Source organism: Corvus hawaiiensis, chromosome 16 (genome assembly GCF_020740725.1).
Source record: "Corvus hawaiiensis isolate bCorHaw1 chromosome 16, bCorHaw1.pri.cur, whole genome shotgun sequence".
Lineage (NCBI taxonomy): Eukaryota > Metazoa > Chordata > Aves > Passeriformes > Corvidae > Corvus > Corvus hawaiiensis.
In genome coordinates this window covers 3,683,007-3,697,069 of record NC_063228.1, presented here as the reverse complement: position 1 = coordinate 3,697,069, position 14,063 = coordinate 3,683,007, and the positions used below count along the sequence as shown (strand labels likewise).

The following is a 14,063-nucleotide window of genomic DNA, read 5'->3' as shown; positions in this document are numbered from 1 at the left end:
CAACCAACACTGGGGCAATACCCAACCTCTTCCCCTTGGATAAACCAGGAGTAAATTTACAGAGATACCCTTGTACGTGTGAGGTAGGCTCAAGCCTTTGATTATCCACTGAACAAAAGTTTATCTTCATTTCTGGCTCATTTAGTTCCAACTTTTCTCCCTGTCTCTCCACGTTCCCTCCACCCACGTGGGCTGTTTGTTTCCCCATGTGAAGTCTGGAGTAATTGTGATGAGACTTAAATGCTGAGGATGCTGCTGATCGACCCTTGCTGGCCCTGCTCTCCTGCTCCTCCTGTCCTTTATGAAACTCTCTCCTCTCATCATTGACAACAGGCTCTGTTTTATTTGATTTTATTACAAGATATAAATTTCTGTCTGCAGCCCTGGCTTCCAGCACGCGGAGGAGAGAGAGGAATTGCCTAGCAACCAGGAGAACAAAAAATTAAGAGAATCAATAAGTCTTAATGGAAACCTAAACAGGGACTTTCAAACCAAACCCCCTCCCTCCTCCCAGCCCTGGCCTGTGGTAAGTTCATGATGATGTGCAGCATCCTGGCTATTGCATGAAGCATTCAGCAAATGCCTCTTCTGGAAAAGCCAAACTGCAAATGAAAACCTGGCCTAACCTGGGCTTAGGTAAAGCTCTGATCCTGTAGCATTTACGCTGTCAAGCTTGAACACAGCACAGGTGTGGAGGGTTAAGACACTGTGCTGAGCTGGTTTCACTCAGAGTGTGTTAGAAGTCAGTGCTCCAGGTTCGTGACTCAGAGGCTGAAGAAGGTGAGGGTCTGGATGCAGCAGCTCAGTTTCCCCACAAAAGGTCTGTGTGGAGGATTATGCTTTTGGTTAGGATGGGAGTGAATTTCCAGACCTTACCAAGCTATGTGTGTAAAACCAGCAAACCCAGCACAATGTGTGACACAGGGTTGAGTCAGCAAGGAACAGTCCAGCATCAGTTTAAAACAGTCAGAAACCAACCTGGATACAGTCACTTGTCTGGCAGCACAAATGCAAAGGTCATTTAGGAAAATGTATTCCAGGGAAAGGGAGCATTGTAAATGTACCAGGCCATGATTCTGCCTGTATTTAGAGGCTATTTTCTCCAACAAAGTGTTCTCAGGAACCTGCTCACACCCTCGTGTTTGCAGGATCAGGATGGTGATTTGGTTGTGGAAGTTTTCCAGGAGCTGCTGGCAGCCTCCTCCTGCAGATGCTCGTGCACACCCTGAATCTCATGGGCAGCACGAATGGCATGAGCCGAGCTTGCAGGAGGGCTCTGCTTTTTTGGAGGAAGCAGAGTTGGATGATTTAAATGGGGGCTTGCTTTGCAAAACCAAAATTGGTTTTGTAAGCAGAGATGTGTGAGCCACAAACAGGACATAGCAGCATCACAGGTGACCCATACTTGAGGGGAAGGTTTCAGCAGGGGTTAAGGATACACAGCTCTGAACCTTTCCTCAGCCAAAGGCTTCCCACATCCTGCCCCCGAGTGCCACTTTAGTCTTTGGCTGGCAAAACAAGGAGTCTTCCCCATAGAAGGCATGAGATGCACGGCCACGATGACACAGGGATGTTTTCTCCCCCGATACTCCCTTGACACCACGGAGGGTGTGAAAAACGTGGGAAGATGCCTGGAGGATGGTTCTGCCAAGACACAGACATGCAAGGTGGTGGTGATGTGCAAGGACAGCAGTGAAGGAGGAGCGTTTTGGAGTGCGTGGGGCTACTAGTGAAACCTTCACAAGTGCCCCCAAAAGATGCTGGTGTAAGAGGGGCACCCCAAACGTGCTGCTCATGAACCTACCAAGGTGCTTGAGTGGCAAGGCCCCGGCCAGTGATGGCTGGGGTTGCTGCCAGCCGCCACCTCCCACTGGTGAAGACCCTCGGCTCCCACCTGCCCCTGCCCCACCGCTCCCACCGGCGACAGCATCCCCTCCGCGGGCAGGAGTTAAACCAGGGAAGGCACCCCCGAGTGCTGGGGACACCCGGCGGGATGGGATGCCCTGAAGGTCGGGGACACCCCTCGGGGGTAGGGGCCGCCCGGGCGGCGCGCTGCCGCTGGAGGTCGCGGGCGAGCGGGGAGCCGGCAGTGCCCGCTGAAAGCGGAACCGGCGGCACCGGGCGGCTCCGGCAGCGGCGGGCGAGAGGCGCCCAGGGCAGGGCAGAGCAGAGCAGAGCAGAGCAGGGCAGGGCAGGGCAGGGCAGGGCAGCACCGCCCCGGCGCGGCGCGGCGCGTCCCGGCGGCCGGAGGCGCGTTCGGCGTGCGCGGGGCGAGCGGGGCCGAATGGAGCCGCCCGGGCGCCGCCCGCCTCGCCAGCGCCCCCCGCCCGCGCCATGAGGCTGCCGTAGCGCGGCGGACCGAGCGCAGCCCCGCCGAGCCGCCCGCCGCCCCCATGGCGAAGGAGAGGAGCAGGAAGGCGCTGGTGGAGCTGCTCCAGCGGCCGGGGAACGCGGCGTGCGCCGACTGCGCCGCCCCGGGTAAGGGCAGGGCAGGGGAGGCGGGGGGCGCGGGCGGCGGCCGCACCTGCACCTGTCCGCACCGCACGGCACCGCCGGGGCGCGGGGCTCTGCCCTCTCCGGGAGCGGCGGGGGTTGCGCCCCTCCGAGGGTGTGCCCGACCCCCCCTCCCCGCCGCGGGGGGGATGCAGCGGGGATGCTCCGGGGCTGGTGGAGGGATGCGCTGCGCTGCCGCGGTCCCCGCGGACCAGCCCCGGCTGAGGTTTCCCCTGTTTCCCCCGCCCCAGCCCGGCTCCTCGCCCGGCCGTGAGCGCTGATGTCATCCCAGCGGGTCCCCGCGGGCTGCAGCGCAGCCGGGGCCGGTAACCGGGCGGTGGGGGCTCTGCCGGGGTGCCCTGGGCTGCGGGGGCCGCGTGTCCTCCGTGTCCCCTCGGCTGCTCCTGCCCTGTCAGTGAGCAAACACATGGGGACAGCCGGAGGCAGCGCTGCGGACATCCTGCCCAACAACCTTTGCCCAGCTGCCATCGATGGGTGCCTGAGCTGCGCAGGGAGCGGGGCTGGAATGTCTGTAGACGTCTTCGTGTGCGGAGGGGAGAAAATCTGGGCTGGGAATGTCTTCTTCGCCCTTTGGATGGTGAATTTTTGGGGTCGGGCCGTGATGCTCTTGCTGAGCAGAGTCTGCATGGGGTGGTGGGATCTGTCTTTGAGAATAACCTTAAAAAAATTGCCGAGCAAGTAACTTTCCTTTAAAAAAAAAAAACAACAAAAAAAAACCCAAACAAAACCCCCACCATATAGAAAAACCTAAATTTGTATTAGCTTGAGCAGGATGGCCCTGAGGAGGTGTATAGAAAGGATGTCCCTTCTCAGCCTCTGTCATTCTATAGGTTAAAGAAAAACCCAACACTTCATCTGAGCCATATTTTCCCAGCTATTGATTTGTTGAGGATGTCAAGATCTATTGGATACCGCTATCCAGCTCGTACCATTACCAGTGGTTTTGTATCCCTAATCTGCATCCCAGGACACTGCAGTTCACTTTCGGATGCGTTGTGTCCTCCGATACCCAGCTGGAAAGGACAAAGAACTTTCGGCACAGCGTGAACGGCTTTGCAGCGCCGCGCTGCTCTGCCTGCTCCCACCCATCTGCTGCCGGCTGTTGCTGTCTGACTGTAGCAGCCCACCTCGGAGGTGTCTTGCTGAGCACAGCTTGGGCTCTCCGAGTGGGTATCTGCCTAAATTATTCTTTCCTGGAGAAAACTTTACAAACCTGGGCCATTCAGATCCGTGGGGTGATTCTCCCTCACCCTGTGGGTATAGAACGTAAAGCCCCCAGGCAAAATGGGAAGTTTCTCAGCATCACCAGGGTGGAGATGAAGCTGTAGGTCAATAAAATAGCTCACATCAGAGAAGGAGGGTTGTTGTTAAAGGCACCTTTTGAATAAAAGGGCTGTAAAACAACAAAAGCATACTTTGGTTTTGATGACATTTGCATACAGAGATGTCTTAGTGAATCTGAAAGTCAGAGAGGAGAATTTGGGCCAGTGTCTTTTGTAAGTCAGGATGTGCTATATTAATATCGTTCAGCCTCTTCTGGTCTCTCATGGCATTACTTGTGTAGGACCAGCTCCCTGTTCATCAACCCAATTTCTTTAGTTCCTACTTTGCTTCAGTTTCTTTGGCAAATGAGAGCTATTCATGGTGCTGTAATGTGCTCGTGTGCCTGGGAGTGACAATAAACTTGAGATGCCCTGGGCTACTTAACATAAGATATTAACTTATGTCTGTAGGTAGTATAGAAAATACCCAGCCTGGATTCAGTTACTCATTCTGGGCAGGTGTGGCAGGCCAGGTCTTTCTGGGGATGAGGTAATGCAGGAGAGACAGGAAAAGTATCCAGAGAGCCTCCAGAAAAGGGGTGCAAGAATGTTCTTTGCTGAGAAGGGGGATGCACAGAAAGATAGGTGGCAGCTGGAACCAGGTGGGCAGCTGACACTGGAAAAGTGTCAAAGAGAAAATGGAGTGAGAAGGAAAGAAGAGAGGGTGAGGAATGAACAGAAGAATGAGGAAAGCAGTGCAGAGTTGTGCTTTCCCACACCTGAGTATCATCATAGGGCTGATCTGGTACAGCTGGGGGAAAGCCAAAGAGCAGGATGCCTGATTTGTTATTGCTGTTTCTCAGGTGGGTGAGTGCCATTCCCTGAAATACCCTGTTAGTACAGGATCCATGATAGGAGGTAGCCATTTAGCTCATAACAAAGAATAGGATGGGTTGGAAATGTAACAGGGGAAAATTCTCTGTTAGTCACTTTAATTTGTGTATGTGGAAGCCAGCTGGGTTGTCTTTTTCTTTTGGAAATGTTTATTTGAGAAATCAACCAGTCAGTGAAAGTTTGGGGTTTTTTTGTTCCCTGCTGTCAAAAAGGGTTATTTCCTTTTGTTACTGTTTTGGCATATGGGAGAGGCTCAGCAGCCAGAGCCCTGAAGCCACAGCTTGTCCCAGGTATTCTGTGTCCTATCACAAATCCCTGGGTTCCTGGTGCAGAGGAGCTCTCAGCATGGCATCATTGGGCTAAGCTGTGACCATATAAAAATCAAAGTTGGGGGTGGACGGGGGGCATCGGGGGAGGCTGTTCCTCCTGGGCTGGGTAAATAACTTCATCCCCTGCAGGATCATCCCATCTCCTTGGGGAGACCTGGGCACAACCTGCTGCTTGCCTGAGGCTGGGCCAGAATTTGCCACTTAATCATGACTGAGGATTATTGAAGTGGCCAAGCCCTGTAGGGCTGCTCTGTTCAAGATGTGTTTCCCTGGTCTGTGCACAGGAAACTTGCAGCTGGGTGGAATGGGGTATTGAGTGTGGTGCTCAGGAAGGTCAGAGCTGGGTCTTCCCCAGGACCTGTGTATATGTCTGGCAAAAAAAATCTCTTCTGCAAAACCAGAGCTTCCAAAGAGATTTTGAGGGATGTCTCAGGTGGAGGGAACAGTCTTACAGGGGCCATGACAGCTGGGAATGCAGAAAGGATGCTAAAGTAGAAAGCGAAAATCAGAGTGTAAAATAACGGAGAGGTTACATTTCTCACTTGCAGGCTTTTTGTGTTTGTAATTTTTTTTAAAGTTTCTAGTTAGGTTTTTATTAATTGCATTTTTATAAAACCTGAAATTGCAAAGAAAAGATTTTTCAGTTTCAAAAATGTCATCGATCTGTAATGCATAATGAGACTGCCTTGGTTACATCTTCGGGACTGAGTTCTGGGGTAGGAGCCACTAATAAAGTCATTAGCTGGGGCTTTGGGTCCTCTGTAATTACACACTTCTGTGTCCTGGGTGTTGTGTTTTTTGTGGGTTTAAAGCTGTGCTTTCTCAGTGAAGACAGCATGGTAAATGCAGTCTTAAGTGCAAAACCAAGCAATGTTACTGAATTGCTGGTGTGTAATGGCTCTCTGTGCATTAGAATAATCTTTTTTTCTTCAAGACTAATGTGGCAGTTCAGCCTTTTCTTTTCCTAAATGATTCTTTGTCTCAGGCAATCTTTCCTCACATCATGAGACGGATGGTTATCTCAGGGCATAACAAGACCTTGAGTATTTTCCTCTTTACTCTATTTTTCTATGTCTTAGGCTTGTGTTTCCATGGAGTGAGAATCATTTTACATTGTAGGAGGACAGAGAGGCTCTGAAGACAGAAATGGAAATCCCATCAAAGCAATCCCGCACTTTAAACCCTCCAGCAGCAGTTTACATGGCTTGTTATCATTTTATCTTTCTCATTTGGGATGGATTATTGGGACATGGATCCTGGGTAACATCGGCCTCGGTGCCTCAGGCCCAGAGGGGATGAAGGATGGAAGAAGAGCAGAAGGCACACGCTGGAGGGGAGTCTGGAATTGGAGCTTTGTGCTGGGGAGCCGAGCAGATCTGGTGTTCTGGTGTTAACAGTGCATCTCAAAGCCCGTGGGTGGCTGGTGCTGGCTGAGGTGGTTGTAAACACCTTTCCCTTCTCAGTTCTACAGCAGGTGAAGTTTTTCTGTTCCCTGGATGTCACCGAGTGAGGGTGGTGATTAGAGGGAAACGCCTGAGCACTGGGGATGGCTTGGTTTGCTCAGGACTGAGGAGAGCACCGGTTTGATCTCAGCCTCTCCTTCCCCCATCCAACCGCTGGTCCTAAAAACCCAGATCAGGAAGGGGACTGAGTCCTCGGGTCCTGCCAAGTGCTGCCATCTGCAGCGCCTCTGCCCATCCCCTCGGGGAGCGACGGGCTCTGCTCGCAGCTCCTTCCCTCTCTTGCCCCCACTGCCTCCCACTGGAAAGCTGTTCCCGAGCTCTGCTGCTCTAATGGAGTGAAACGGGCTTTTCATCTTCCAGCTCGAAGTGGAAACTTGTTCCCGCACCTCCATTGTCCTCTCAAATACTGAATTTTTTCCCCTTTTTTTTTTTTTTTTTTTTTTTTTTGTGTCCCTGGGAATTTGCCAGCCCTTCTCCCTGGGCATAAGAACAGGGGTAAGAAGGAAAAAAAAAAAAATCCCACAGCAGTTGTGTTTAGCTCAATGCCACTTTCTGCAGGAAAAAGGGCTTTTTGAAACAAAGGAGGTTTAATGTGATGGTGTTTTTTGTCTGATCCTGGTGCCTGGGCTGCAGCACAATCGTGGGCTGCAGACAGCGAGAGGGGGCTGCTGGGACCTGCCAGCTGAATTAAAAGACCTTGGCAAGTTTAGTGCCTTCACTGAAAAATTTTCCTACTTAGAGAGGAGTGTTGGTGGGAGGCTGTTTGACTTCAGCGTTAACTCTTTTATTGTTACTTTTCAACATGCATGACCAGGGTCTGTTTATTAGCCTCCTAATCCTTCCCCAGAGTAAATAGCTACAGAACTTCAGTGCTGAACACGAGGTTCTCTGTCTAAGGCATGGAGGAAATCAGCAGCAGCTGAGCAGCAAGCAGAAAGGCTTTGTGCTTGTGTGGATTGCACTAAAATCCCTGTGATTCTACCCAGTATCGATGAATTACACTTCTTGTGCAGGGTGAAAAAGGTTTTGCCTGCCTGGAGAGGTATCTTTATCACCTCAAACAGGAGAGGGTTCAGGAAAATCCACTGAATCTGCATCCCAGCCGTAGAGCAGCTCCTGCCCAGCTGATGTGGCAGGGATGCAGCAGGGCAGCTTGTTAAGGGTCATGCCATCATTCGTGTGCTGAGGGATGTGTTGAGGGTGTGTTGCTGTGCATTGGCCTCAGATGTTTGCCTTGGTCATCAATATTGTGCTGTAAGTAGTGATAAATGTAGTTTAAGGCAGAAGGTGGAGCAGGAACATCCAAATTTTGGGACTTTTGAGTTTTTGCTCTTGTCTACTTCGAGCCTGTTGCTGCTCTACTTCATGGGATTTTACTTGGATTGATGGCATCTAGGGATTTTCAAACTGGAACTCCATGGCTTTTTTCTGGATACAGGAAATACTGATTCTTTATTAAAAAAAATTCCATTAGCATCCAGCTTCCAATCTCTTTGGTTTCTATAAGTTGTCCTGTGTCTTATGCTGGTTTTTCTTCCATAATATTTTCTGTGTCTAGCCTTCATTTTTTTTGTTTTTTCCTAAGTTCAGGAACGCTGGGTTCAAGCTGCAGAGTTCATGGTTCACTGTGCTGGGTTTTCCTGAGGATTGTGGTGACAAAAAGGGCTGGGTGAAGTTTCTGAATTTAGCTGTGTTGCCAAAATGTTTTAGTTTTGTTTTGGGTGCTTCTCTAATCTCTGGCTATGCCTTTGCTTTCAGATGAGTGAGATGGGAAAATACCAGCCCAGTGCCCTTCTCCTGAGTTTAGTTTAGCTTTCTTTGTTTTGTTTAATTTTTAAAATGAAGCTGACTCACATCTTTATTTTGAAAGTCATTATAATCTGTTTATAAGTTACAGGAATCTCTACCACACTGGGCAGTGAAAGCCTTTTAGAGCTGGAATCAGTCGTTCAGGATGAGTCTTTCTGCACTTAAAACAGTGTGTTTGGTTTAATGTTCCCGTTGTTCCTCGTTCATTTTTATTCCTTTTGGCTTGAAATAATGGAATAAAGTAATTTGTGTGGAACTTAGGCGTGCTGGGGAGTTTTCATTAGGCTTCACTGCTGTTTGCTCAAAATTCTGGAGGCTTAGGAAAAAAAAATTATCTTTTTTGAGCAACGCCCAGAAAGCCCAGATTATGACACATTACCATTTCAGTGCACCTTTTTGGAACGTGCCCAGACAGAATAATAAAATTACTGAACTCTCAGTAATGTCCAGCATAGGAGAACGTGTTCTAGCTGTTGAAGTGTCCAGCAGCAAGGTGGACTTCACTTATCTGTGGGAAGCTCAGCTTGCCAGCTGTGCAGCCTGGGGTTACTGGCTCACTAATCTAATGATGCTGCCCCAGAATTCACTGTTTGGTGTGAAGACACTTAGGAAAATTTATTTCCATGTTTGATAAGATGTTGTCTTATCTCTGGTGCAGTCATTTGAAGGGTTGGAGTCTGTGCTAAGCCGAGGTTGGGGATCACTGGCATTATCCACCGTGTCCCTGAGCTGAGAATTTGTGCTGGAGAGCAGGAGAGAGGGACTGTGATGTGTTTGGGAAGCAACGCAGCCACTGCCAACCCCAAACCCTTTAAAAGGCTTTGCAGAAGCATTCCTGCAGCAGTGGGTGCTGGCCCTGGCTGGCAACGCCTGCCTGGGGTCTGTCACCAGTCCCTGCAGAAGACGTGTGGGTGTGGCAGTCTCCTTGCTGGGTTTCTTCAAAAATGGTGTCATGAGTGTGGGAGAAGGGGAAGCAGTGTTGGCAGAGCCCTCCAGAAGCCAGAGTTGGGGAATCCTCCACCCCCTGCTTCCTGTCCACAGAGCTGTGACACAGGGAGGTCACAGGGAAGCACGAGCCCGAGGGCTCATGTGGCTCTGTAATCCTCTGGTTTGTTCAGATGATGCTTAGAAATTCCTTTTGGCTTTCAGCTAAAGCCTGGGAAAGGTTTGGGCTGCCTTGCTTTCTGTTAGATGTCCTCAGCTGGGAGAGCAAGAGCCATGAGAAATCTCAAATTATGGTTACGGTGACATTTCAGAGGGACTTGCCCTGGTCAATCAGTTGGTTCTGGGGGTTTTCACTACCCAGCGATTTTTGGATGGCGCTAGGTCAGTGCCTGAAGCCTTTGAACGCTCCTCCTGCCTGGTGTTCCCTTTGGCACTAAACCCAGTTGCCAAATGTGGGTAGTTCTGGGCTGTGACAGGAGAGCAGCACACAACCAGCCGAGCATCTACAGCTCTCCCACCCACCCTCACCACACGAGAGACATATTTCTAAAACCAGAAGAGCAGTGAGGAGGAAGTTGCTATTAATACCTGGCAGAGATGTGAGTGGCTGGGGTTGGGTCTGGTGGGGCAGGTGAAATGTGCAGCTCTGTCATGGTGCTCCTCGAAATTTGCCGTGAGGGATGTTGGTGGTGTTGGATGGACATGGATTTGGAGGGGAAATGCTGAAAGGAAGGTGACCAGGAGGAGATAGCTACTGGCTGTGGTTTATTGAACAAACTGGGAACATCCCTTCCAAGGCTGGGTCACCACTGACCCCGTTGTGTCTGCTCCTGTGAAGGACTGTTGTCACCTTCTGGCAGCCACACACGGGTGGCCCTGTGTATGTGATGTGATACAGGTGTGTGTATGTACCCTGTGAGATAATCCAGCTTTTGTTTTCTTAGTTAGACAAGGCTTGACGTGATGTGGAGCAGGGGGGAAGTGTTTAAGAGTCTGGCCTGAAGAAGATCTTGTTGTTGTTGTGAGAATGCCTTAAAGCCCAGGTGAGACTGAAACCTGTTGCTTGAGGTGCTGTTTGCCTGTGTCAAGAATAGACAACTTGGGTATGAGCTGACCTGGTGGCCACTGGAGCTGCAGTCTCTGCCAGGATCTTCTTGCAGCGTGTTCCTCCAGCAGAACGTGTCCTCATCCAGGCTGGAGGAAGGTGTGCTGTCTCCTGGTCCTGTCACACACAGCAGTGCAGGCAGGGGAGGGTTTACCTCTTGGAGAGGACTTTGGAAGCCTGAGTCCACCAAGTTGTAAACAACAGGAAGAAATCCACCCACATGCCTAAGATAAATCTGGTAACATTAAAGAGGCATTGGGACTCCCAATAAAAGCTGTTTTATTGGCCAGTGCATACTTTGATACCCATTTCCCTGGGTTGGGCAGTGCTTTGATCAGATCTCATGACTCTGAGAAGGATTGAAGCTCAGTTATCCTGGAGTAGCTGTGCTGGGCACAGGGACCCAACTCCAAACTTTGCTGCCACAGCTTCCTCCTCTGCCACGGCTCTGTCTCTGGACCCCCTCACCATTCCGTGTATCTGATCCTCTGCATGAACGTCAGTGATGGGTGTTTGAACACGAGACCCTGGTGCTTTCACCTTGCCTGACTTGCACCCTTTGGGACCTTTCAGCAGTGCTGAACCTTGGGATGTTCTTGTGGCAGGAATTTTGGAGGGTCCCAGACTTTTATTACAAACGTGTTTGGAGATGGCAGGGGACAAAACGATGAATTAGAGCACAGAAAGTGCCTGAGCATCCAAAACTCTTGATTCTTTCTGCCAGCCTGCAGCCCAATAACTGGCCACAATCTCTGAGGTTGGAGTAAGTGGGGTGTGTGAGCTGGGATGGGGTGTGTAGCTGAGGCACCCAGTGCTTGTGGAAGGAGCAGGGTGGGCAGCAGCAGGCCCTTAGATCAACCTGACTGGTTTTATATTTCCCAGGCTTGAGTTGTAGTCACTGGGGTCTCGCATGAGGATAGGAGATCATGTGAAAAAAACTACCTTTGTGTCTGCTGGTGGCTGATGGGACTTGTATCAGCTTGGGAATTTGCTCCTCTCTCCCACGTGGGCACTCAGCTGTGTCTGATGAGAATCCTCATCTAGCGCTGGGGCTTTCATCTGAGCAGAGCCACCTCTGGAGAACTGAATTGGTCTTCCCCAGGGTGTGCTGGGGGAGGCTGGTGGCTGTCCCTGCGGGCAGGGCTGGTGGCAGCCCCTGGTTACCCCTCAGGAGCTGAGCTGCCCCATGCCAGCCTGCTCCCTGCACTGACACAGCCAGAGCATTAAATATGGATAAGGAGGAGAAAGCACATTCCCTGGCCTTTAATAAATGATTGCTGTGCTGTGGGGAGTGAGGGTTTGGTGTAATTACTGTGGGGGAATAAACGGATGACGAGGGGCTGCGAGAAGGGAAGACCTGCCCTTACCCCTCGACAGCCTGATGTCATGGGTTGGCCGAGGGGCTCCCAGCCCTGTGGGTTTGGGGAGGGTGGAGGATCAGGGTCTGACCGGGTGACCTGCAGTGAAGCTCTTTCTGCCGGGGTGCAGCTGGATCCGCAGGCGTTGACATTTGCCAGTCGGAGTTCAAACAAAGATCCCTGTATTGGGCTACTGGCGAGGCAGTGCCAGGGACACTGCTGGATGTCCCTCTGTCTCCCTGCTTCAGGCAGTGCCTCTCCCAAGAAGGAATTTGGAGGCAAGGGACTCGTCTTTAAAGTGCTTTGTGTGAGATGTCAGCCCGGGGTTGTAAACAGTGCGTGGTTTTGCTCAGAGAAAGTACAGAGCTGCCACTGGCAGCATTTTTCCATTAAGGCAAGGGCTGGAAACCTCCTGGCATGGAGGGCTGGGCTGCTGGGAGCTGCAGCTGTGGGAGGAAAGTCTCTGTGTGGAGCACATGTAATAAATAAATAAAAAGGGAGCAGCATAACGGTTTCCCTGAGCTGGTGTGATTTCTGTTCCATGCAGTGTTTGGGTGGAATTTCCTCATGAAAGATGGATATTCCCCTCTCCTCTTCATGTGAGCATGGAGTGAGTTATGGAGGACTTGGGCACATGCAGTTGTCTGTATATTGGGATTTTTGTGAATAACAGCTGCACTGGGGATTGCAGATCTGTTAATTGTTAGTTTAATTTGTATTCCTTTCAATCTAAACATCTACTTCCCTTCTGTATTTATCTGATGCCTTTAGAATCAGGGACACCAGACCTGGTGTCTACTGAACTCCTCTGCCATGCCCTGTCCTGCCCTGAATCCAAAAGATCAGTCAAGTGCAATTCCCTCTTTCCTTCTTGCTTCCAGACCCGGACTGGGCATCCCACAGCCTTGGGATCTTCATCTGCTTGAACTGTTCAGGAATCCACCGCAATATTCCCCAGGTCAGCAAGGTGAAGTCGGTGCGCTTGGACGACTGGGATGATGCCCAAGTGGAGGTACGTGCACCTGGGGCTGGGAGCAGCAGGGAGTTTGGGCTCTTCCCTTTGGAGCCCTTTCTAGAGGTGCCCCAACAAATGTGATTTCAGAAAGCGTGTCTAGATAATTCCTGACTGTGGGAGTGAGGCCCATGATGCTGGTTGAAATAGAACACCCATTCTGTGAAGAACTTGTGAGGGTTTCCCCCAGCCCTATGAAAAAATCAGTGAAACAGTGTGTGGAAATTACTGATTTTAATGAATTGTCTTCTCTTTTATCTTACGATATCTCTAGCCTAGACTAGACCTCTGGTCTACCACCCCTGCCCAGCTCAGCTATTTCTGGCTTTGTTCCTCTTAAACTCACATCTTGAAAAGCTGAACCACAATGTAAATTATCCCAATTTATGCCCCACACCTGCCTAGATTTGGGTGGTGCTGCTAAAGGCACCCAGGAAACCTTTCTACTTTGACTACTGGTGTCTTTAAAGGCACGAAGGACTCCACCAGTCATTGATTTCTTTCTTCTATGTGTAGGGCTGAGGTTTTTCTGAAGGCTGCACATCATAGAGTTGTGTGTTTTATGGGAAGAATAGGCATTAGTGTTGCTTGGGTATTTCCTTCCCTGATATTTTTTGGGGGGAATAGATTGAATATGTGAATGTGAGAAATTCAAAACCATGACAATAATAAAAAAAAGCTTGGCTGCTTGTTACGTTTGTATGCTTGGCATTTGACACGAAACAAAATGTATTTAGCATGGCTGCCTGGAAAAGAATGGGGTTTTTACACTTATAAAGTGAATTTCAATAAATAAAATATATGGATAAGGAAATAAGTAATTTTCTTTGCTGAGTTCTCAACTAGCCATTTGTGTACAAGATGAGAAGAAACGGAGGGCTGTCAGTCTAGACAGAAACATTATATATTTATTTATTGGAAAGGAGGGCTGTCAAGGCAGATAGAACCTTTACTTGTTTGTTTGTTTATTTATTTATTTGTCTATCACTTCAAGCTCCTTTCTGAGGTAGCTGGAATGACTTTGCAAAAACGAAATCATCCTTTTGGCACGAGTGATGTGATCCAAAGCACAGGATGTGTTGTCAGAGGCTATCACCTTGCTGGAGCTGTAGCTCACGGAGACTAAAAGCAGTGTGAGGGTTTGCCCTCTGGTTACCTCATTCCCATCTGATTCCATGGCTGTGAGGTGGAAATGCCGCTCTGTGCTGCCCCCTGCTCCTGTGGAGGTCATGCAGGTGGGACTGGGACATGTCCTCAGCATCGTTTTAAGCTGTAGGATCCCTGCAATAATAATCAATATTGATTTGGGAGCCCTGGTTTGCAGGCACAGTTTTTACAGCAACCTTACTGTGCACAGTCCTGGGCAAACCTC

At 50.1% G+C, this 14,063-nt stretch overlaps 1 protein-coding gene across 1 annotated transcript in view; it reads left to right on the top strand.

The window, feature by feature from the left end:
* The first annotated feature begins 2,306 nt into the window (after positions 1–2,306).
* Positions 2,307–14,063, top strand: part of ADAP1 (ArfGAP with dual PH domains 1) — a 50,645-nt gene continuing 38,888 nt past the window's right edge. Inside the window, exons 1-2 of the mRNA XM_048320510.1 lie at positions 2,307–2,478; positions 12,561–12,691. Coding sequence (XP_048176467.1) covers positions 2,394–2,478; positions 12,561–12,691 — 216 coding nt within the window. The 5' untranslated portion in view covers positions 2,307–2,393. The remainder of the gene's footprint in view (positions 2,479–12,560; positions 12,692–14,063) is intronic.